Source organism: Vigna umbellata, chromosome 8, assembly GCF_029865625.1.
Source record: "Vigna umbellata cultivar VRB3 chromosome 8, Vumbellata_1.0, whole genome shotgun sequence".
NCBI classification, from domain to species: domain Eukaryota; kingdom Viridiplantae; phylum Streptophyta; class Magnoliopsida; order Fabales; family Fabaceae; genus Vigna; species Vigna umbellata.
In genome coordinates this window covers 39,765,871-39,791,460 of record NC_142172.1, presented here as the reverse complement: position 1 = coordinate 39,791,460, position 25,590 = coordinate 39,765,871, and the positions used below count along the sequence as shown (strand labels likewise).

The 25,590-nt window shown below is 32.2% G+C and overlaps 4 protein-coding genes and 1 pseudogene across 4 annotated transcripts; 1 reads left to right on the top strand and 4 right to left on the bottom strand.

Moving 5' to 3' along the window:
* The first annotated feature begins 874 nt into the window (after nt 1-874).
* LOC124835225 (uncharacterized) lies at nt 875-3,141 on the top strand. The gene is made up of 6 exons (XM_047310130.2): nt 875-1,210; nt 1,510-1,537; nt 1,953-2,183; nt 2,349-2,412; nt 2,488-2,547; nt 2,763-3,141. The coding sequence occupies exons 1-6, from the start codon at nt 1,089-1,091 to the stop codon at nt 2,816-2,818; spliced, it is 561 nt and encodes a 186-aa protein (XP_047166086.1). The 5' UTR covers nt 875-1,088; the 3' UTR covers nt 2,819-3,141.
* A 2,381-nt stretch (nt 3,142-5,522) lies between these two features.
* LOC148194667 (uncharacterized) lies at nt 5,523-15,322 on the bottom strand. Its single transcript, XM_088096737.1, has 16 exons — nt 14,850-15,322; nt 14,474-14,649; nt 12,930-13,095; nt 12,694-12,746; nt 12,434-12,577; nt 12,205-12,309; nt 11,981-12,106; nt 11,577-11,777; nt 11,042-11,148; nt 10,777-10,939; nt 10,566-10,631; nt 9,165-9,258; nt 8,577-8,689; nt 8,124-8,194; nt 6,598-6,748; nt 5,523-6,298 (listed from the first exon to the last, which is right to left on the bottom strand). The coding sequence occupies exons 1-16, from the start codon at nt 15,160-15,162 to the stop codon at nt 5,864-5,866; spliced, it is 2,484 nt and encodes an 827-aa protein (XP_087952863.1). The 5' UTR covers nt 15,163-15,322; the 3' UTR covers nt 5,523-5,863.
* A 3,622-nt stretch (nt 15,323-18,944) lies between these two features.
* LOC148194665 (epoxide hydrolase 1-like) lies at nt 18,945-20,227 on the bottom strand. Its single transcript, XM_088096740.1, has 3 exons — nt 19,763-20,227; nt 19,407-19,651; nt 18,945-19,299 (listed from the first exon to the last, which is right to left on the bottom strand). Exons 1-3 carry the CDS (start codon nt 19,892-19,894, stop codon nt 19,035-19,037), a joined length of 642 nt encoding a protein of 213 aa, XP_087952866.1. The 5' UTR covers nt 19,895-20,227; the 3' UTR covers nt 18,945-19,034.
* On the bottom strand, nt 19,922-20,227 carry LOC148194666 (epoxide hydrolase 2 pseudogene; annotated as a pseudogene).
* A 1,157-nt stretch (nt 20,228-21,384) lies between these two features.
* Nucleotides 21,385-24,962, bottom strand: LOC124826326 (uncharacterized). Its single transcript, XM_088096738.1, has 6 exons — nt 24,495-24,962; nt 22,458-23,039; nt 22,319-22,375; nt 22,013-22,162; nt 21,664-21,797; nt 21,385-21,577 (listed from the first exon to the last, which is right to left on the bottom strand). The coding sequence occupies exons 1-6, from the start codon at nt 24,809-24,811 to the stop codon at nt 21,477-21,479; spliced, it is 1,341 nt and encodes a 446-aa protein (XP_087952864.1). The 5' UTR covers nt 24,812-24,962; the 3' UTR covers nt 21,385-21,476.
* Between the last annotated feature and the right edge of the window lie 628 nt (nt 24,963-25,590).

Here is a 25,590-nt window from a genome sequence, read left to right as displayed (position 1 = left end):
ACATACTTAAAATATAATATTATATGTCAAACTTAACTCATATAATCATTTTTTATATGATAAAAATATCGAATATTACTTTAATTTAAACTTTAAAAAAGGTATTAAAAATGCAATTTGAATAATAAATCTAATGTAAATTGATCATTTATATATTAAAAAATTTATTAACAAGCTAACTGACCAAATTATTGGTCGAGGGATTTTAATTTAGTCCCATGTAATCCAAAAAAGAAAAAAACACAGAAAAAAAGAGAAAAAAGTTGAAAGAGCATTTTTCAATCAAGTACTCAGTCCATAATATTTTACCATCCTCAGGTATCAAGAATTTCAAATTTCTTTTAAATAATATTTCTTTTCTCAATTATGATGTGATAATTACATCTCATACTTCTTTTCTCTCTTTTCCTCTCTCTATGATGTGTAAGTAACGTTTTTTTTTCAAGTAATTTTGTTTATATAACCATAATTAGGCGTTACTCAAATGAGTAATAACCTAATTTCCTCTAAAGGAGAATGAAAAGTTTTAGTAAGAATATGATTTATTTTAGTTGTCATTTTACAGTATCAATGAAATGATTCTTTTAGAATCCTTAAAAAATTATTTATTATAAAATAAATAGTTTTTTGAGGTAAAATTTTTTATAATTATACAAAATTATTTGATTGAAAATATGAACAAATCTCTAAATACTATAAAAATGTTGTATTGAGTTTGTGACAGATTTTGTATAGAAAGACTTAGAATTTTTTATTTCTTTTTATGAAAAAATAAATTTTATCTTAATAATTATTATAGTGCCTAATTTTTTAAGAATGCGATTTAAGATGTTGATTGGTGTAAAGGCTGAGCACATAAAAAGTAGAGTGATAAATAATTGTGAAAATGGGAAAGATAATGAAACAGTAGTTAGAAGCAAATAGCATAGCATTAAGCAGTTCCATCCATTTTTGTTCCTTACACACTTCGTTTTCCCGCAAAATTGTTTTTCTTTCTCTGTGCTTTTCTTTTCTTTCTCTTCCGTTCATTCATAAATCTCAGAGACGTTCATCAGATTGGGCCTCCTTCTTCATCTTGATCACCACTCATGGAGGTCCGTCCCAACCCTGCCGCCGGCAACTCCTTCGACCACCGGCGACCGCCCGCTGTTCCCTCGAAGCAACAGCTTCCGTCTCCTCACTCCGTCGATACCTCCGCCGTTTCTCAGAGGTGAGTAAAATTTGAAATCTTTCTTCTTTTCTGTTTGATTCGTTAAATGGAATCTTTCGAAAATTCGACCCTTTTTCCTACTCCCATGTAGGGAATAAAAGTGAAAAATGAAATTTTGTTTTCGAATTTCGATTCTTTTTTGCGTTACCAGAATTTGGTTTCTTCATGGCAAGCGAATTTGAGTTCGGAAAATTTGATCTTAAATACGATGCCCGGTTAATTATTCAGTTTTTAGATATTTCTTTTTAAATTTTGATACTTGGAATTGTATTAATGGTTTTGTTTTCATGTAATTGCAGACTCCAGAAGGAATTAATGGCTCTCATGGTATATCTCTTTTTACTCTAATTATGATTGTTGTTGTTATTATTGTTATGGACCTTTCTATGATTGTAGAATAAATTCTGAAATAGAAAGTTGAATTCGCAAGGAGCATCTAGAAAATCGTGATCGTTTTCATTCTATTTTTGGTCCAGGTGACGGTTTAATGGAACAGTTTTATTTAATGAATCGAAGAAAGCATGGTGGTTTATTTTGAAGAATTGAAATTTTTTACATGTACTCTTTTATATGAGCATCTATATTAGGGTGGCAAATTGTGTAAATTAATTCTATTGGGATATCAGCTGATTTTTAAGAAACAAAGGTGTAACATATGCTTTCCTTTTCCAGTTATCGTAGTTGTTATTTTGCTGTCACAGCCACTAACACTATAAAATGCTGAAAATGAATTTTCCTGCAGATGAGTGGAGGAGATCTTGGAGTATCGGCTTTCCCTGATGGTGAGAGTATTTTTACATGGATTGGTACAGTTGAAGGTGGAAAAGGAACTCTGTATGAGGGTTTATCTTATAAACTCTCTTTACGTTTTCCCCTGGACTACCCTTTTAAGCCCCCACAAGTGAAGTTTGAGACAATGTGTTTTCATCCAAATGTTGACCAGTTTGGCAACATTTGTTTGGACATCCTTCAGGTATTCATTATTTGTGTTTAGGTGTGTTTGGCTCTACCATTAATATGAACGACAAGTATATCTATAGATGAATTCTGATTTTCATTGCATCAATCTGCCCCAAGTGTTCCATCCATCACACATTATCTTGGGGCTAATAACTCTCCTACTTGTGTGTTTCCATAGGACAAGTGGTCTTCAGCTTATGATTGCAGAACTATTCTTCTGTCTATTCAAAGTTTATTGGAAGGTCTGGTCTTGATATATTTTGAGCTTTACATTCACCTTTGTGTGCTTGTCTGAGTAATTTACTTTCTAATAACAGAGCCTAACTTGGAGAGTCCTCTGAACAGCTATGCTGCAGCACTATGGAATGATAAGGAAGGTTAAAACTATTTTTTAAGCTAACAACATTGTTTCTGTTATAAATTTGTAATGATTTACACTGCCTACGTTTATTTGTTTCGCTCCCCCGTTTTTTCATTTGATTTGCACTTCAATTTCTGTATTCCTAGACAAAGGTTGTTGGATTTTTCTTAACTTAAAGTTATGGAGATTTTTTTAGAATGCATATTTTAATTGGGGCTGTGCATCTTGCAGATTACCGGAGAATGGTTCACAAACAGTATTTTTCCGGAGAAGCTCTTGAAAGCTGATTAATACAATTCCAAAGCAAGATCAGTTAGTTTCCACATCATTGTTGCAAATGTTTGCCTGAAGAAAGAGTCTGCTCTTCATGAATGTCATTTTTTTTTTGCTTTGATATTGTAACCTGAAACCACAAGAGTTCAAAGTGATTTGAAAGTCTTTTAATAACATTCTGTATAAAAGTAGTAAAAGTTGTCATTGCAAAAAAGTCATGATCCAATTGACTTCTTTGTAATATTTTTTTTCTTTGGATGTACAATTCTTACAACTGTATATTGATGTTACGTATTATCTACTTGAAGTTGATACAGGGGTTCATCTATTTGGATTACTGGACATAATGTTCTAAGAGCTTCAAAATTTACTCATTTGATTGAAATAAATGTAAAGCTTATAACTCTTATTTGATTGAGTAAAAAATTGACATCCTATGATATTTGGAATAATCCCTTAAATCCACTGCTGCAGCACTATGGAATGACTTCCTCAAGTGCACTTTTGTTGAAAACTTTCAATCTTCTATAAGCAGCTTTTCTTTTTAAATCCACTACTGCAATATTAATATTCCATCTAATAATTAAGAAGTAATTCGTCACAATAATCAATGCAATAATTTTCTTTTATGTATGATTATACTGATAATGCTATTTTGATCAGAGCATATTCTTAGACCGCATATCATTTAAAACTGAGAAATTTCCTCATACATATTAATATTTTTTTATACTTTTAGCATAATAAAAACTTTGTTTTGTAATGTTTTTTACTTTTATTTCCTTAACCTAGTAACAAGAAAAACTACTTTGATCGAATATACTACAAAATACTCATGAAAAAAAAAATGTTTGCAGTGCACCTAAATTAAGAAATTTATTAAGGACTAAGGAGGACGATATTTAGTTCCATAATTGAGTTTTAAAGAGTTTCTGGAAACAGCCAAGCTGGCTAAATGGTCAATACGTCCCATTTTGAATGTACCTTGGTCGGGAAAGTGACTGTTAATTAGGTACATGTCATGTCCAAAACGACAGTTAATTAAGTTTTATGTTATTGAAATTACTATTTGAATAACAAATCTTCAAAATAATAAACCGAGACAGCTAGATCTTTACATCAAAGATTTAGGTCGACAATGTTTCATGAAATTAAATGACCAAGTTTAGATTCAATTCACGGTTAGGTACATAGTTCAACGATGTTTCATATGGATCATGATCTAAAGACAAAATGCACATCAAATTCTTCCTTGAAGACACGTAAAAGCTTTCTCATTAATGTACCACACCTGTGAAAAATTCACTCATTACAGAAAACCATGAAATCACGCATTTTCTGCATCATATCTTTCTCTGCAAGAAAAGAACACTTACAACGGTGAGTTGTTTAAAGGAATGTAATTGCTTCGTTCAAGAAAGGAATTGCTATTAGTTTATCTAATAAAACCCAAATTAAAGAAGAAAACAAAACAAAAGGTCATTTGTCAACAACTTTTTTTAATTTCTTTAAGCAGAATCATTTACCGCTGAGCAATCCATTGTAGTTTTTTTTGTCTTTCAATGCTAATGTTTCGTTATGTAAAATTAAACAATTTTTTCTTATAACTTCTTTTGACACAAAAAAAAAAATAAAAAATAGTAAAATTTTTTTTTACTACTATTAAATGTGTTACATATCCTTTATTAAACTAATTGAAGAAAATGTTCTTAAAGGATAAAAGTTATTTCCTCTAAAAAGGATTTTACCGAACACATGCTTATAGTAATACATCTCACACACATACACGTCTTCCATAAAAATTCAAGGTTACATTTGATCTCACCACCTCCACATTTCCTCTGAATAATATTTTTTGGAATGCAAAATATAGTTAGTTACTCCCAAAAAAACTCTTTTACGTGTACGAAACTAATAATTAAATTGTAATTAACCCACTATCTAGCAACCAAGTTGATAGCCATATTGGTGTTCGTCCATGTTATAGCATGCTAAAACAAAAGCAAATTTGCATTCATAAATCAACGTTTCAATATAAAATGCATATATTGATCTTCTAAAATATCCAATCTTTCAAACTTTAGCTTTTATAAACAAAAACCGTGGATAACAAATACAGTTGTCCACTCCACCAGAGAAAAAAAAAAGGCAATTTTCCAAAGTATTGAGAGGCTAAGTAAAATTATATGTTAAATATGTTTTTTTTTATGAAAATTTAAATTAATTCTCTTTAAAATTTTAATCTAATTTAGTTTTTTAATTTTAAAATTACATAAATTTATTATTTTAATCAAATTTCATTAAACTTATTTAACATTTTAAACATGTTTTATAATAAATTTTAAATTTATGCTGCTTAACATATTTTTGTTTTAATATTAATTAAAAAACATGTCAAATAGATATAATAAAATTTAGTTAAAATAAATTAAATATATACATTTCTAAAATTGGAGAGATTAAATTAAGTCAAAATTTTAAAAATGACTAATTCTAACTTTTAAAAAACTAAAAGATAAAAATATATTTAATTCTAAAATTATTTATTACCGTAGATACATATGCTATATGCATTTAATTTTTCCAGTAGCTTCTAAATTAACATCTATAGGAGCACTTTAAATGACTCGATGCATCTCCCTTCTCACACTATCATTAATCCGATAACTTTTCACTCGTGATATAACTAAAATAAGTACAGAGGAGTGACACAGAAAATTAGTAGCTGAAATAATTTTTCATTTTCTGAAAAATCGTAACACTTTACAAGAAAAACTTTACATACATGTAGGGTATCTAGATATTGATAACAGCATCAGTACAGAGTACAGAGTTTCCCGTGTATAAACTGTAATTAAAAGACATTGCAATCGTATGCCTATATTTGGCCTGCCTGACACCAAATTTGCTCCAAATCTAGAATACCCAACTAAAGCTACAAAGACAATTGCTTTTGCTGTCATCCGTAGAAATAAACCTTTTTTTTTCTTGGAAAATTGTTGGATACGTAGTTAGAATGATCTCTCTCTGCTGAGAAAACTAGATATTTTAAGAAAATTTCATGCACTGACTGCGTATCTCTTAGGAGCATCAAATATTTTGGCCAAGTAAGCTTCAGAAAGAGACACCACAAGCCGGTGGCAGGCCAAAGTTGAAGCTGTTACCATTATTAGAAGGGAAGCCCAGAAGAACCGCAACATCAATATTTTATCCCTACTTGCAGATTTTAGAATATTATAGAATATCACTCGGAGTCGTCGGTCTCTAAAGATGAAATTGTAATCATCTGTAGGCAAAGATCTAGGGGATAGACCTGATTCTTTGTTGCTAGGTCCATTAGCCAATATCAACTGGGAATACTGAGTAACTGTAATTCCTTCTCCAAATAATTTAATCATCCATTGGTAAACGACGTCAACCATGATCTTGCACAATTCTTGGCGAAAATACTTTCCCTCCTTCGAGACCACTGCTTTGATTAGTGAAGCTCCATCCTGTCCATTCCATGGAAAGTAAGTTTCATACATTAAATAACTATTTCAGCCAACCAAAGAAAATCTTCCAAACAAGCATATTCAGTTTTCCTGCTCACCAATAATATACTGCAGTAATCAAACGCTCAAACTAATAACGCAAGACTCGGTATAAAAAATATAGTCATAGTAAAATGTTTCCTTTGGCACAACAAAATGTTTTTGACAATGAATTCACCAGAAGCTTGGGCAACCTGGTGAGCTGGGTACAATGACAATAAACTGGAACAACTGAGATAGAAAAGCTTATAAGAACTCACAGCAGTCATGAGAAGTCTTCTGATAGCAACACCATCTTTGGATGGTAAAAGCCTCAAAACCAAATACGCAACATCAATTGTGTCAGTGGCCTTATTTGATAAATGATCAAGGGGCGTCTCACTATTTGACGCTACTAGTCGCAAGGCTTTCCTGACAAAGTAACAGGTATGAGACACTACATCCATAGCAGAGAAAAATTAACAATTATTGAGTAATAGATTAACTAAAACTGGCCAGTCTAATATCTCTTTATGAAGATCAGCTTGAGTGCATGACAAAAGGGAATAAAAAGTTATCTGATGCACGAATATGATAGATGTATCAAATACGACAATACGTTTAATTTGAAAATTATAGGATACTATCCATAATATATAAATATTGAAAAATATACCAAATTTCTTAAAATCATGATAAATATGTAATTGCTAGTGTAAATCCAAATTAAAATAACATGTATTGTCAAACATAAAAATTATAAATTATTACCATTATAAAAGTATTATTAATTTATAAATTAGATACTTTATTGATAAGTATAGATTATAAAGTATCGGAAACGAATATGTGTAAGATGACATCCATGGGAGCTCTCACGATAAAATAATAAGTGTACAAAAGTGGTAATGTAGATCTTTTAGTGTAATATGGGATAATAGAAATTTGATTCTTAGCATATGTTTGTGAGTGAAGTTCAACATTATAGCAAATTACAGAAGATCCCTTTGAGATGAGTAGCAATATCAAAACAAGTATTGAATTGAGGCCTTTCCTAGTTCAGTGATCACCAACCAAACCGATATCCCTAAACTACTGTACCTAGAAGTTTACCTATTTCTAGAAAATTACAATGAGCCAATGAGCTCCAAAATAAAAAAATAAAGCCAAATACTGAGGCAACTATGTCAAAAGGCTTAGGCTTATGTTACTTACTCCTATTCCTACAACTAACTTGGTTTAAAGAAAATGTTTCCTTGACCAATATGCGTTACCCAAATGGCATTCACACGGTGTAGTGTTAAAAAATAAAACCCAGCACAGAAACTAGAGGGTAAAGAAGAACTTTGTAATTTGAGGGTGTTGGACTGCCAAAAAATATGAAACTTTGGGATAATTCCATATATGAAACTCATGTTAAAATTATTTACCATCACGGAAAAGTAATCAATTGGAGTGGTTATTTTGCATAATATATAATGGCATAAAGGAATAGAAAGAAGAACATTAGAGCAAAATCACTAACAGCATCAAGCAGCTAAATTTCGAAGAAGGATCACAAAAGAGCGGCAGTTGCATAGCACCAACTGTTTAATTTGAATTAGACAACTACAGGCATTTTTAGTTTAATCTTTTCAATCAAAGAGGGCCTTGCTGTTTACTACGTAGTTTGTAGATGAAACTGAAAATACAAAGTCAACAGATCCTAGAAATAAGATAAATATTAGGTTGGAAACTAAGCTAAAAAAAGTATATATAAAATACAAAACTTCCCAGAGAGCATACACTAGCATGAATTTTGACATACCTAGTTGCCCCAACCCTCAAGAACATGAAAAGCCTTTGCCACTGGAACTCCTTCCTTCGGTTTAGAAGCACCTTAACAGGAGGAAAATGAGTTTAGGAAAACCAATGAATAATGTCTAGGATATATTACGAAGAAACTTTATTTAGTACACAATTGTAATGGCCATTAGAATGACAGAGATGCTGCCTAGTAGCTCACATAATTGCATATGCAAAACTATGATGACTGGTTTGACGAGACATAAAAAGACATCATGTGGGGCTAAAGTTTGAACAGGATTTATGTATAAAAATATCTTAAATTTCTTTACATTCTTTTTCCAAGATAAGTGCTTAGAATGTATTCTCTATGCGTTAATGCCAGTAAATAAAAACAAACAAGCGATGACTTGGTTTACAATTCACTTCTTTGGATTATTGACGCAAAACTAACTGTTCAAGGTTTTTATATTACCGAATGCAATATTTTCCTTGTCGCAGCAGAGTTTTCTGTGAGAAGTTTTCGAACAACATAAGGATATGCAGCTTCAAAAGTCTTGAAATTTTTATCTGCGGCTATAGCCAAACCTGAGATTGTTTCAAAGAAAATGATGAGTTAAAAGATAATGTAGAGTGAATAATAGAAATTTAACATAACCAGCATTATAGTGGCGAACCATTCATGTGTCTTTACTCTTTACATAATATTTTGGTCATAATGGTTCATAATACTGTATCAAAGCCTTTGATCAATTGGCTTAGAGTTTTTATTCCTTGTTGCTCTCATCCTTTAAAGTTGAATTTTAGCACATGGTAGGTGAACTTGTGCATTATCCACACTTGGAACCAAAAGGCTCTTGCGGGAGAGGGTGTTAGAAATAAAGTATAAATACATTCATGCACCTTAACCTAATAACTTGAGCTTTTGAGATTGTTGGTTCAAGACAAAACAATATTCTGAATTACTAGAATTGATGATTCATAATGAATAGAAGCAGAACTTCTAAGCAAGACTCTAAATAAGAAAGACAAAAAGAAATTTGTTGTCGTATTGATAGTGTACCTTCCAAGGAAGCTAGTGATCGCAAGACAAGTGTATAATATGGTGGCATACGAAAATGATATTTGAGTGCTACAGTCCAAATCTTTCCCAGAACCTTGAGGAAAATTGATTGAAAATTCAGTAAGTTGAGAAGTTTACAAGCAAAAGCAAAAATGAGAATAGAAGACCAACTATACACATGTTCAATTAGATGGATACTATTACTTTGGCTGGATATAAATTTAGACAAATCCAGATTTTAAATGTAAATGCAGTAAGAAGTGCTTTGCATGAATTTCATATAACGATATTCAATACTAACAACCAGAAAAGATTACTAAAGCCATTTTCTAATTCTAACAGAGCAGGAAAGGCAATCAGGCATAAACCAGTTATATTTGATGCCATATACAATTGATATCTTTCGTATCAAATCCAGACGTGAAACCAAGAAAGGAAGGCTTAAATTTTAATCAAACAGCTGCAAACTGTAGCTTAAATTATTTGACAGTTTAAAGCAAGAAAATTATAAGTTTTAAACTATTTTAAACAATACACTATAAACTATAGACACCCCCTATAATATCTATGCAATTCGATGGTGCTAGATTGAAAGATTTCTTGGAAGTCCTATCATAGATTGTATTTATACCTAAGTTGGAATTAGATTTAGAACTTGTGGTTCTCAATGTAAAGAGCACAAAATAATTAATTGTACTCAAGTTTATTTGATTTGAATTTCACATAACATAATTTCTGTTGAAATAAATCGCTTGCAATGTAAACCATCCATTGAATTATCATTATAGATGATAAAACATGATTAGTTTTATGTATACCCATGTCCTATACATGTTTGCTTCTGATAATGGATATTACTCAATTGATTTAGTTTTGGAAGTGTAATTTTCTTCAGTTATGGTTAGCTTCAAATAGGGGATGATGCATTCTATTTTAGTCAAGGTTAACCCTGCTAGAGATACTAACTAGAGATATTGTCAAATTATAATATATAAGTGCATATATCGCCTTAGAAGCTAAATTTTTGTGGTTGAGTTAGGTTTAAATTTCACTTTCATAAAGTGGGATCAGAGCCATTAAGAACACATCATAGTCCAGTTTGTCGAGCTTAACATGTCACCCGCTATTGGGTTCTTCCTAGTCCCACGTTCGAGATACTCATTTCTTGATAAGAGGAGATGTTGAAGATCATGTCAACTAGAGATATAACTGAATCATAATATATAAAGAAATGTAAACCTAACCCTGTAAGTTAGTTTTTGTAAGGTTAACTCAGCCTTAAAGTTCAAAAAATAGTAAAATTATTTTCATATTTCTTGACAGTCACAGACCGTGGTTTGGTTTATGCAGTCACCAGACAAACATAATTCAATTACTATTCCTCTTAAATATGACTCTCACCCTGCTGAACTTCACATCAGGAATTCCTTCTTTAAATTCTACTTCTCCCAATGCGTGTTCCAATTCCTGAAAATAAAATATAAATTCAGAAGCCATTGTGTAAGCATAAGTTTCAGAATAACCAAAAACTGGGTATGAGAATGCTGTTCTTATTTGGTTTAAATATTCAATGGCAATATAATTACTAAAGCCTGAGATACAAGTGATATACCAAGGTAACAAGTCGGATATTAGTCCCCGGCCTAACAACATCCATATCAATCAAAGCTCGGACAAGGGCTTCCCAGTCACCATTTACTATATGAATTATGGAAGCCAGCATAGCAAATTGATGCCTTTTCTCCATTTGACAGAGCAAACCGAAATCCAGAAAACTATCACGTACAAAGAAGTTAAAAGATCCTTTTAGACTTTTGTTGTGAAGGTAGATAATAATTTATTCAGAAGCTATTGGATAGGCAAGGAAAAATAAATACCCTATTTGTCCTGATGAAGTATAACGCAAGTTACCAGGATGTGGATCAGCATGTAATAAGCCTGTCTCAAGAAGTTGCACCAATGTTGCCTCAACGCCTTTGCTGACCTGTAACCAATATGAAAAATTAAAAAATAACGGAATGTGACAATTTCAATATAGTAAACACACAGAGTCTCAGAGATCAAACAGCAAGGTTTGCATAGAATCGGTCATTTATAATGGATGAAAAAATGTCCGATGAGTAATACTGGTCAAATAAGTTAACGAAGGATTGATAAAGAAATTTTACCACTGCCTCAATCCCAAGCCTTGTTTATTTTGTAATTGAATCTATAAAGTATCTTGAGGCCAAGAGTTTCATTTTTACTCATACTTGTAATTCTATTAGAAAAATATTGATTATCTTCAGTAGTTCACTAAGTTTCTACCAAAAGCCAACAGTGTCAAATCAACATTACTTAACATCCAAGATATACAATACTTTTGCACAATGTGAAGACAAATAATGGATAATTGCATTTTTGTTTACATACCAGATCAAGAAGACGCCTTTTTGCATCTAATTTCTGCCTTTCTGAATATTCAGAGACATTTCCAACAGTGTTTCCAGCAGTCACAGAGAGCAAATCTGTTGGACTTTCACCAACCATCCACTCCATGGTCAAAACTCTCTTTCGAGTTAAATGTGGAAATACTTTTGGCACATACATGAAAGTAAAGGACGAGTGCACTTCCTGCATTTAGCAAGACCATGTCAATTCAAAGAACAAAAACATTGATCACTGTTTAGTGATTTTTGTCAAACCGATTAAACCGACCTACATTTTAAAAGTTAAAACCTGATAAAATTTCATCAATGCTCTAAATTGACCAGTGCTAGAATTCATTAATATGTGAACATTACAAAGCTCCAGTGGATATGTCTTTTATTTATTACCTGAAACTTTGAAGCATTCGCAGCCTCTAATTTGTAATCAAGTTCACCAACAAAACCTTTCCCTAGTTCATCAGCATAAAGGCGAGGGTCACTCTTTCTCTTGGCAATCTTTTGCAGCAGCCCCAACTAAAATGGATAATATAAACACTCATATAAGAATTTAATAAATAGATAAATAAAAGTGAAACTTAAAATGACACTAGAGATTCATAGTAAATACAAACCCCAAGGCGAAGGATATAGATATCCCGCACCACCACATGATGCAGATTAGGACGCTGAACTTTTAGAGCAACATTATTGCCATCAGTAGTACGGGCAAAGTAAACCTAGAGAGTAAAAAAATGAATAAATCAGGAAGACATATCATCTCACTTCAAAGTAAAACATAACTAAACTCTCATAAGTAACATTTAATCATAAATGGCACTCCCCTATCATAGGAAAAAGTACCTGACCAAATGATGCAGCAGCTATAGGCTCCTCAGAAATGTAACTAAAGAATGTTTCCAGAGGACAACCAAATTCTTCCTCCATAATCTTCATTGCAACATTCCTAGGAAAAGGAGGAATTTGATCATGCAATTCTGACAATGCCTGCAACAAGAACACAATTGAAAAATATATACACATATTGTCAATCCAATCATTCAAAATGTTAGCAGTAGCACCAATGTGATAGAATGGCAATACAGACACAGTTGTGATCTAACCTTGGACATCTCAACACCAATGATATCTGGCCTTGTGGAAAGGGACTGACCAACTGCATCAGCAATCAAATGAATGTAACAAGGATATTGATAATCTTGTGACTGCATGAGAGAAGTGAAAGCCCCAACACCAAAAAATTTAAAGCAATACGAAATACAAAATCCATATAAAGCCCAATAATGGAAGTATGACAAGAATTTAATATAATGATCATATTATAGATCAAACTCCTCACCTTTTATAAAGGTAGGACCAAGATTAAGTAATGTTTCCTTCAATACCATCCCAAAATTATACTGAGATGATGTATCATCCAAATCCTCATCAGGAACTAGACGGAGGAACTTTTTAAACCCTGAAGTTCGAATACTGATCATAGCAGTTGCAAACGAGAAAAGCACCTTCCAAAATGAGATATAAGTCAATAAGGAAACACTTCAAGAAAAAGTGAAGACTGCAACACGAAACCAATTTCAAACCCATTGGAATATGTGCATGTGCGTATTTAGGAGGAACTTCTTACACCAAAGTGTGTCAAACACTTACACACAGTTGCACCATTTAATAATTCTTTACTGAATATATTAAAAAAAAACCACTACTGAGTTAGAAGTTTCTATCATATGGATCATATCTACAAAATTTTACGTGAATCCAAAATTATTTCATATCTAACTCATGTATATCAAAATTGACATAATATAATACATACTTTTAAAATATATGAAATAAGGAACTATGTTCTCACTTTTTTCTATTGTTTTCTTTACAAGATTTGAAAAAAATAAATATGTAATATATATTTATACTTTCAAGATTTAATCAATAAAAAACACATTTCACTTAAAGTTATATATTGTGCATTGATGCATGGACGGATGTAACTCACCGATGTTAATTGATTCATGTGTCTACTACTGTAAAGTTCATTTATGAAAATAGAATTGAAATCATATTAAGTTCAACTTAATCCTAAAAGCTAGTTTACTGGGGAAGGATTTTCACAGTCATCACAAGGGGTATTTTGCCTATATACACAACCAATGCCAGATTTTAACAAACCAACTTCACACCCAGAACTAGATATTTGGACCATGACACTTGTAGTGTTCAGCATCCCCAGGTGACCAGCGTAATAACTAGAATAGACTCTGATGACATTAGAATTGAGAATGGAATACTAGGAGTATACTCTTCATGTCATAAGAACTCAATGGAATATACCTAATTTAAAGTTCCTCAAGAAAGGTGTACTGCCAAAGTCACTATAAACTGTACTTTGTCTATATAATCAATTGATATCCGATGGCACATCTTCAGCAATGATCATATATCCTTGACATAATGATGACAAATTGTAAATTTTAAATTAAAAACTTATATCCCTATCATTAAAAGATAATTTCTTACAGATAGGAGTTCAATCAAATAAGTGAATAATTATCAAATGTTACATCAATTCAGATAAAAAAACCGAATAAAAACTAACAGTCAAGGCAAGAGTTAAATGGTACCAAATCCTAGATATTGTATAATTCTTATGAAACTAAAAAAGCAAATGGACAACTATTACTTGCACTAGATAATCGGTCTCTAGGCTTTAGGCAAGTACATGTTCACTAATCATAGTATACCACTTTATAGGAAGCAAGCAATTATCTTCAAACAAATGCTGTTATTACACGATAAAACAAACATTATGGGACATTAAAAGGCAAGTAAGTTTTCATAACTTAATCCGATAATTATTCAAACTGTAGAAAAAAGAAAAAACAGTACCTCAAGAACACGAAAGGTCACCACATGTGGCCTAACACTGAAATACTGAGCAACATCCTGAGGATCATAAACTTCAGGAAGCGGCTTGGACCAAACCTTAGAGAGATAATAGAAGTAAGAAGCATACGCTTCCAAAGCCTTGAGATCATACATGAACAAGTCCACTGCAGTTAGTCCTGCAACACAACCAGAGACCAAATCAACGCAGTAAACAAACAAACTGCATTTCTGATTACCAAGAACAACACTCTTCACTTAATTTAATTAACATGATTGCGATAGGAATTTTCTTGTCATGTCATTGAAGACGTCAATATAGTAACTCGATGAGTCAGAAGCGCGAAATTCAGATGGAATTAGGGATGTGGACGCAAACCTGGGTACCAAGGTTGAGGCCAAGAAGGAGAAGGATAGGGAGGAGAGTGAGGATCTTCGAGATGGCGGAGCCAAACGACGTCGTCGATTTTCTTCGCAACCTGTGGAATGCGGAAGGTGTGGTTGGCCCAGGCAACGCCGTTGTCGATTCCTCTCTTGAGGAATTCCACGTCCTTGCGAACCACCTGAGCGAAGTGGCTGAAGTCCCCCCATGCTCGCTTTTCTTGCTGCTGGTGCTTCTTGCTCTGCGGGCGCCTGGGCAAGGAGGCGCGAATGGAGAGAGACGGCGGCGGAGGCGCTAGCACCGTCAGCATGGACGGAAGAGGGCTAAACGGCGGCAGTGAAGTTGAAATTAATGTGCATTTGTGTTGTGTGGTGATTGCTGTGACTCGGTGAGTGAAACAGCAGTGGCGTTGCTTGTGTGGCCGTGTTTATGTGGCTATGAGGTAAAGTTGCGATATGATAGACCATGATGATCACGAATAACACACATCATCGACTAACTTAAAATCAAATGCATTAACGTTTTCCTCTTCGCCTCAAATAATTTTTTTATAAGTAGATATTTATTTTATTTACATATATATTCTGATCGAAATAGATTGATAAAAATAAAATAAAAGTAAAACGTGTGTGATTAAAAAACAAGAAAAAATTGGGAGGAACAAGCTAGAAAACATAACAGAGATACCTGGAAAATAAAATAAAAAACAAAGCGTGTTTCACTTATTTTAAAAACATTATCTTTTCAACTATTCTTCTATCTAACCAGAAAATCTTACTTATTTTCATTTTCGCACATCATACTATTGATTACTCATTCCTATTCATACATCTAATCAATTTCCAAATATGTTGACTCAATCTAAAGTGATTAATTATTATTATTACAAAAAATAAATAACTTGCATATATATATTATAAATCATTGAATGTTTACTATTACTTTTGAAAGGAAAAATAATAATTACTTTTTAAAGAATGTAAAATTTACCAACAATATAAATATTAGTTAAAAATTTTCATATTGAATTAAAAATAATAAAATTGAGTTACTTACTAACATTAAACCTTAAAATTTTGTTTTATAAATACGTTTATTATATACTCAATTGATATTTTAGCAAAGTTAATTATAAAAAAGTTTATCCCATGATATACATATAATATTTAATATTTGTTAGTTTTTTCAGAGAGCAGGGGACAGTGGCCAAAGTTCCACCGCTAGACTTCACGTGGAAAACAACTAAAAGAAGGTCAACCAACAAAAGAGAGAAATAATAGTTAGGATAGTTAGATCATCACACGTTAACAATTTTTTTTAACCTTTTTACGATATGTCACTATTTTATAGATATGTATATTTGAACGAATTAATCAAGTAAAAAATTATCAAAAGAAATTATTAAAAAAACATTTTTCTAATAGTTATTTCTCTTTCGCAGCTCTTTAAATTGTATGAAAAATAAAAGAAAAAGACAAAAAAAAGTAAGCATGGACGGATAATATTATAGACAAAAAATGAAAAAACAAAAAATGAATCTTGAGCAAAAAATAATGTAAATAAATACACATCTTTAAGACATTTTGATTTTATAATTCTGTACTGTTATTTGTTTGGATGACTGTGTTATTATGATTAAAGTGATTGATTGTGATTAGTTTTATAAATGTCAGCAGCGTAACTAATTACAAGTGATTAATATGGTATTTATAAATTATGAAACATGAAGGACGTACATAAAAAGTTCACAAAGAAATGTTTTTTCTTTCTTAAACACAAATTCTATTGTTTTCTAAAACTCACTTATATGATGCATTATCTTGCTAATTTCTTTATCAAGATAAATAAATAAAGCAATAAATAAAAATAATATAAGTTTTTGATAATACACTTTTATGTCACATTTTTTATAGGTGTTGAAAAATTCAAATATATGATGCATCATCTCGCTAACTTCTTTATCAAAGTAAATGAATAAAGTAACAAATAAAAATAATACGAGGTTTTGATAATGTACTCATATGTCACACATTTTTTATAGGTGTTGAAAAGTTCAAATGCAAACAAATTTCTTTTCATCTTTAAAATAAGTGTGCGCTCCATACTCTTCATTTAATTCTAACATTATCTTCTTTAAATTAAGTTTGTACCATTTCAAATATTTTCTGCTTTCTCAATTATCTTCTTAGATTTTGTAAAATCAAATATCTATATGTTTTGATTGTCCATGAAATATATTTTTTTTATAATGAAAGATTTGTTATCATAAAATATCATTATGGAAGTATTTTATTTTTTGATGCATTACTTCCGTATTTCTTCTTAATTATTTTGTCTAAGTTGTACAATTAGTTGTTATTGTGTATTATGTTTTGGCTATTAAAAGAGCAACAATAATATATTTATTGGAAGACCAAAATACTCTTGTGAATATAAAACCTGATTGAAAGTAGAAATGTGTGATTGGCTTAACTTTGGTAGATGATGGATGATCGAATCAAGAAAAAGTGTGGCCCATTCATCGCTCTCCTTCTTTTTCAATATCTTATGTTCAGTCACTATTTATACATTCGCCAAACTTTATGTCATTAATATTTCCATAAAAAAGTTTCTCGATTATATTACTTCAATTATATATAAAAGAACGCCTCGTATCTATATTTTTATTTGTATATTATGATAATATAATAGCTTATAATATTTTAATTATATTATATATAGAGTTAGTTACCTTGCGTAACACTCTTTTTTTAGTTGGTACATTTTAGCAATGTGTAAAGATATTTGAATAATTTTCGTTCTCAAAACTAAAAAAACAAGAAACTCCTAAACCTTTACTCATCCCTCCTTTCAATTTTTTTTTTCATCTCTCTCACTCCAACTTTTCTCTGTGTAGTCCAACTAAAAAAATCAGAAACATTCGCCTAATCCTAATCCACCTTCCTCACTTATCCAATTTATTTTTCGTCATCTCCATATTCTCTCTCACCCACACAACAACCCGCGTCACCACAATTTGTTGTTTTGTTCTATTCGTTCATTTGTTTTCACTTTAACTCTCTTCAATAATTTCTTCGTGTTAAATCATTTATTAAATTGTGCAAGAGCTTCATTTTTTGTTGTTTTAACGTTGGTTATATGCAGTTGGTTATATGCACTAAGATGAAAAGTATATTTCAAAATAAGTATATTTCAAAATATTGTTTTCAGTGAAAAATATGTTTTTAGGATTATTTTTAAGAGCTGACTTTAGAAATCCAATCCATTTTCTGACAATAATTTACTCATTCTGAAATCCCCTTTTCACATAACAGTTTTTCTCTTCTGGAAAATATTTTCGGACAACTTAGTCAAAATATCAAATCTTTCTTCTAAATTTTAAAACGAAATTTAATAACAATCGGAAGGGAAAAGATATAACACAACCCTCGAATCAAAAATCAACATCACATCATCAATTATTTTGTTATTAAAGTGAAAAGCAATGAATGAACAGAACCAGAGCAACAAATGCGGTGTCGTGAGTGTTTTTGATTTTTTTAGTTGAGACTAGAGTAGGGATCATAGAGAAAAATGTTGGAGTGAGAGAAAGGGTTTAGAAAATGATGATGTGAGCAAGGGTTTGAAGTTTTTTTTTTTTCGTTGAAATTAAAATTATTCAAATCCCTACCTTAAAACTTAGAATCCATAATATACGAGGATATTTTTGTATACTAAAACTGGTACACAGTAAAATGTACCCATTGAAAGAAGCAAACTATATATATCAAACAATCTTCTTATTTACATGCTATAGTCTACTAATAAAATATTTATTAAATACTAAATTGAGAAATAAATAACAATTAATAAAAGTAATTAATTCATTGGCTTAAACGGAATTAACTCCTTGAAAATCTGACTTTTTTTTTTCCCTCGTACGTTATTTATGCAACGTTTCAGCTTTTTTTTTCTCACTTTCTATTTTCAATCATTCATCAAGACTTCGTATACCCCGTAAATTTTAAGTGATCTGTAAATAACAAATAAAGTACCATGTTACTTTTGAAGAGACAAACTTGAAAATTTTATTTAGTATTACAAAGGGACATAAACGGTTACTGGATGTGGGTTTATATCGAAATACAATGCATGAACCTTAACTACGAAGACCTTTTGGCTCTATGAATCTGCGACAGTGTTTCAGGTTGTTTTTGCATGTGCGTGCTTGTTGATAAAATGGTATATGTGATCATTGACTTCCTCGGCAGCTTCTTGATTATTGAAATGAGATACTCCTCTCAACACAATCACTTCTTCTAAATTTGGCACATGTTGTTTGAAACCTCCACCGTGGATATACTCCTCCATGTTCAGCGACGTGTATACAGAGTCCAAATCTCCGGTGATGAATTTTACCGGAACCTTGATTTGCGCTCCAGTCCATGGTGACGTCAGCTCCCAGTTTCTGCAAAAATATACATACAACTTTTTGACCGAGTTTCCCGATAAATAAACATTATTTATAGCAGTGGAAAACAATATCCTTGGCAAGCCGGAAAATCAAGAATTTACGTGTCAAAATTTCTGTAGTAGTTCAAGCTTCCAGTGAAACCCGTTTTGTTGAATTTGGAGACAAAGTAATCAAGATCATCTTGTGTGAGCCAGGAGGGCAAGGTATCAGGCATATCTGGATTGAATCCGGTACCAAACTCTCCCTTGGGAAAGATTGGAGGACCAGGTGTACGATTTGTAAGGTTGTTTTTCAGAACATACTCAGTGCCAACTTCAGCCATCTGAGCCTCCATTTCGCCTGGTTTCTGTCACCATCGAACAAAATCATTCCTTTATTTCACATAAACAAATATTTTTCATGAACCTTCCAAAATTTCAGGAAAATCTGACAAATCCTAAGGAAAATAATATATAACCTGAAATCTGCAGATGTAGTAGTCGTCTCCGTACATGGCACGCATGGCATCGACGGTTCTGACGTTGGGATCTCTGTGGAGTAAAGGAACACTGAGGCAGACATAGGCCTTGACTCTATCGGGGCGAAACATGCAGAGGTACCAACCTACGATGGCTCCCTAGTCATGAGCCACAAGGAAGACTTGGTCGAAACCCAGAAGGTCTATAAGCGCAACCAAATCACCCACTACGTGAAAGCATGTGTAGCTGCTGATTGAAGCTGGTGCCTCGGTGTCACCGTAGCCACGGAGGTCTGGTGCTACAGCGTGGTATCCTTTGGCGCTGAGAGACAGAATCTGGTGGCGCCATGAGTACCAAAGTTCAGGGAAGCCATGGATGAACAACACCACAGGACCTTCTCCTTTCTCTGCTACATGCATTTTTATGCCATTCACTTCCACTGTTCTGTGTTCTATCTCTTCCATCCTAATTTCAAAATGTTTTTTGTCTTCTACCAATATGATCTATATGTATGTATATATGGTAATGCTGGTTACTGTTTGCTTCTTTATTTTATTAGAAAGAAGTAATCAATTTAAGTTTGAATTCAGTACAATCGGTGGATCAGTCTTTGCTAGCTACAATAATTTGGTTTCTAAATATTTGATGAGTTTATAATAATATTTCATTACTGACAAACGATTCAATTAGTTGACGCGAGCCTCTTCAACTTCTTAGATTAATGCTGGCTGCTGTGAATATACTTTTGCTTTGTTCTTTTCTTGTGATTTCCATAATTCTGTGAAGCTTGTCTCAGACATCACAAATCAAGAAGTAGTTGTTCATGATGTTAGTCAGTTGTACCATTTCAGGAGGTGGATATTTTCCTGACAGGATTATTGGTGATTTGGCTCTTCAAACAAGTCCACAAACTTACATTCAAGTATTTCCCTGCTTTGTAAAGAACTGCATGGACACTTCCTCGAGAATTGAAATACAACTCCGGGAAGGTAGTGACTGTTGAGATTTTTTATTTTTTTATCGGCAGTGACAGTTGAAATTATCTTACATATTACTCTATTGAATTTAAGAACTCTCCATCTTCGATCTCCATTGCTTTCAGGGACAGAACAGACGCACAAGCATCTGCTCTCATTAATTTCACACTTGCAGAAGTGGCGAATCAGAAAAATGATTAAGCATTATGATTTATATAGTCCTATTAATTCAATGCTCATGTCTGACATTGTCTGTAGGACCTGGGCATTTTTCTCAATTATGGAGCACTGGTGACATTCCTCTTACTCATACTTTTCGTATATATGTATATATTGCTATGTACCTCGTGTATAAAGCTTCATTAGATTGATTAAACTGTAAAAAACTGGTTTAGATTGATTCTGAGGTTTTCAGACCACAGTATGCTTTCAAATATCTGTACATATGGGTTGGCGATGAACAAGGTGATAAACTTAAATGGGAAAAAGTTAATAGTTTTCATTTGAAATTGGCAAATTTTCTCAATTCCAATATCAAGGTAAGAATTCAGTGAACAGTACTACTTTTCGTTATTGAAACCTACAGATACAGTAAAGGAATTAAATATAAAACCATGTCTTTTTTGTTTTTTCGGAGCTCGTCATGCTAGTTTTTTGTCAATGTTACCACAAAAAAAAAAAATAGTACCTGCAGTAATTTGTAATGCATATGAATAGAATAATACCAATTTTTGTTCTATTTTGGAGTGAGTATTCCAAGTATCAGCAGTGACATCAGGAGTACGAGCATAGTCATTACTTGTGAACAGCAAATGTAAGAAGACGAAGAAGATTCTTCTGTTAAGGCATATGTTGGAATAAAGTTAGTGCAGCAATAGATCTAGGATTTATTACTCCAAATGGATTCTGAAATTAGACTTTACCAGAACCGTTATCTGCTTCATATGAGTTGGCTCCGGTTTCTGGGGAATTCAATTTTTGTATGCTCTGTGAGATTGAAGCTGATTTCCCCAGATATAGCCTTGTGATCTTTTCAATCATGGCTAGTCCTTGGGTACTGCATAGAAAGGGTTGAATTTTTGAGACAGTCCTTTTATCATTGTACTTAGGTACTGTTTTCATCCAGATATCTACATATAGGAACCTTTTGGGATTTCACTTTTAAGTCAAGTTTAACTCACATGGTATAACACTGTAATACTAAAACCTGCTGGGACCACAGTACTAATCATCCAGCAAAAGAAGTTCTTATGACAAGATATTCTATTTTACCTTGGACTAAATAAGTGGCCGCGAACATTGTTGGGGGCATGAAGAGCATCCGCCAAACTAGTATTCGTTAATGTTTCCAAAATATGCTCTCTCTTCTTGTTGGGCATCGAGTTATGAGCCATTATCACATCTGCAGGAACGGCTCCAAATCTGGTTATGAATCAGGAAAACTCACTTGAGTATAGTGTATCTTGAAGCTTTATCTGGAATCCATATTTTCTCATAGAATATGCAGGTAAAACTAAAGTTGACATTATCAAAGCAAGGATTTATAGGCAACTCATGAACCGAGTGTTAATAACTTACGAACAATCTCCAGGATAGCCATTGATTTCTCTGCACCCTCCTTGCGGACAAAGATACCTGCAGTTAATCAATCGAATGTTTTGACACACATTTTCTCTGTCACGTATAATGTAAAACATGCATATGGGAAGATACTTACATGAAGTCCCTAACAGACTTTGTTGACCATAATTGGGTATGAGGCCCCTCCATTGAATAGAGCAATACAGTATCACTCTTGACAAAAGCAATGTCTCCCAATTCCTCTACTAGGCACCTAAAAGCTCCTGAATGACCAGAGTATTTACCCCTTTCAGAGCAGGTTTCATTCTCTTTGCTGCATGCACTGCATATATCAAGACCTTCAACCTCTGATGGAGCACAGATAGCAGAGAAAAAATTAGTTACAATTTTCCTGCCATCTTGTTCTGCACTGTTAATTAAATTTTTAATGTAATTGATGGGGTAGTTCCATCCAACTGCTGTGGAGTAACCTCCATGACAAGACTTGTGGCCTTTGAAATCCATTAAACTGATCTTTTCTTTGCTCTCACATGCCCTTCTGTTTACTACTACTACTGCTTCATAGGTTTTGGAATGGTCACAGTACATCTCACTGGCTATGGCTTTCATTGAGTGGTTGATGAATGCAGTATAAGCAAGCCCTGCTTCTAAGTTCACCAAATCTGCTTCTCCTTTCTGAATCGAAACCATGCACTCTTGGGCTTTTTCTCTTTGGACACTAAGGAGGACATATAAGAAATAAGAGTCGTATCACTGGAAATGTTGCATATTCCTTTTTCAATTATCCATTTGCTAGAATCCGACGTAGGACCAAACTAAAAGTCTTTTTTGAGTGTACCCATCAACTTCAAGTTTCCATCGAAGAAAATAAGCACTTGCAACTAAAATTGTAGTAAAAATCAGCTAAATTTTTAAAAAGGAAAATTGTCAATAACAGTCAATTTTGCTAGGTGAAGATCAAAAATTATTTTTCTTTTAAAGTATAAACTATGAAAAAAAGGTTTCTAAGTTTATTATGTTCTGTGATGGGTAGATACTCAATGTTTTTGACACTGTAATGTATCCATCTAAAACTGGTTAATAAAAATTATATTATCTAATGAAATAAAGAGAAAGAAATAAAAAAATATTAATAATAAAACATCCACTAGTGAAATATAAAATAGTCAAAATTACGAATCAAATAAATGGAAATATTAATTAAAAATATCATGAAAATAAGAAATAATAAAAATTCATTTATAAAATTCACAAAATCAGCGCGTGTAAGATATAAAATTTAACTTGATACTGTTTTTACTTACAGGTTGGATTAGTTACACACCTAGTCTTTGAAAATAAGTTAGAGAAAAATTACGGTAGAAAGATAATGTCTTTCTGAATAAGGATTAAAAAGTCTTGCCTCTTCAGAATTTTTATAACAAAAGTTAATAATATTCTCTTACAACTCTTTTAATATATACACACATTTAAAATAATTAATAATAATATATTAATAAGTATCATAATAAGAAGCTCTATTGCACTTATATATTAGTATTTTTCTTCTATGACTGACTTGTACAAATTAACTACAAAAAGATCCTATCTTTATGTTTTGGTGACCAGATAAAAACGAGATATAGGATAGTTGTTGGCTCAAACGTCATTTCTCATATATAGTTTAGATTATTTTTTATTTTAATTTTATATGAATTTATTATTTTACTTGTAAAAATCTACATGTTTATCTAATTACACACGTTTACAATTTAAAACTTTTTTTTTCTCTCATTCTATTTTTTAATTTATAATTTGTAATCTTTACTTAAAAGGACACATATATAGTATAGCATAAACTATTTTCATTTTTTTACATACCACGAAAGAAATCTACATTGTAAACTAATGGAAATCTTATCCTCTTAAACTACTTTCTAATTATATCTGTATTTATTAGTTAATAAAAAGAAAACATAATTTAAATGTATCGTAAAGAATTTTTACAATATCAACCAACTAATTAGAGATTACTATATATATAAGAAATTTGTTAAGTCTTATACTAATTACTTTAAAAACAATACATAACTTGAATTTTAATTTTAGTCCACAATTTAAAAACCTTTTAACAGTAGTGAGCAAGAAAATTAAATCCACAAGTAAAGAGAATATAGTTTTTGTGAGAGTTAACCATTTCCATGAGTAGCCCGTTAGTTGGTTAATCACACTCACAAAGAATCTACACTCCTCCACTTCCTCCCTCACCGAACACCACCACACGCCGCCGTTGTCCTTCACCGGAGCTTCTGGAGATCCATGATGCCGCTTCCCAATCACCGCCGGCGACGTGGGAACGGACTCGCCGGAGAGAGGATCGCTATCACCAGCAGCAGCAGGCACAGGCGGAAGCGCCGGTGGCGATAGGTGAGGCTCGTAATCGTAATCACCGCCAGAGGTGGGTGGTGGTGGTAGTGGCTGGAAATCTAAAATAGTGGAAACACAAAACATGAATGAGAGCTTGGAATTTAGGGTTGAGAAGACGAGAATTAAACATATGCATTGACACGTCACGTCATATGACCTTGAACAGAGGGTGATGAGTGAACAAGAGAGTTCAAGAAGAAGAAGAAGAAGAGAAGCAAATGAGCACGTGTTGAGATCTGCATCTTCGGTGAAGAGAGAGTGAGATGAAGATGATACGATGAAAGAAGGAGGGTCATGTTGGTATTATATGGTTGTGGCACTTTTCGTTTCAATGAAGGAATAGTTTTGGTTAAGTATAATACAAGGAACAATAACACATCTTGGTGTAGTTGTCAACTGCATGCATGTTACTGTAACTTCACTTTTATTAAAAAAAGCCAGGGATATTTTAAATTAAAAAATCATTATGGATGCATCTTTATATTTTTTTTATCGAATTGATTATCATAATTATTCTTATTTTTAATTAATTACTTGAAGTTTGACTTATCATGATGTGATGTGCACTTTATTTATGTGTTCAAAATATTGGTGATAATAAATATATAAATGGATATATATCTTTTTAAGAAATTAGATTCTAATTATAAGATTAGTTTATGAAGGTATGTATTAGTTCTTTCTTTCATGTTTGAGTGAGTATTATGTTTCTATAGTTAGTATGTTCGTTCTTATATGTGTTAACGTTTATATATAATTATCTTTATTTCTTTTAATTTCTCTACGTTTCCTCGTATGGTATAGTTTTGTGTCCACTAGACTATTTAGGTTTTAATATGTTTCCGGTAGTGAATTTATTGATT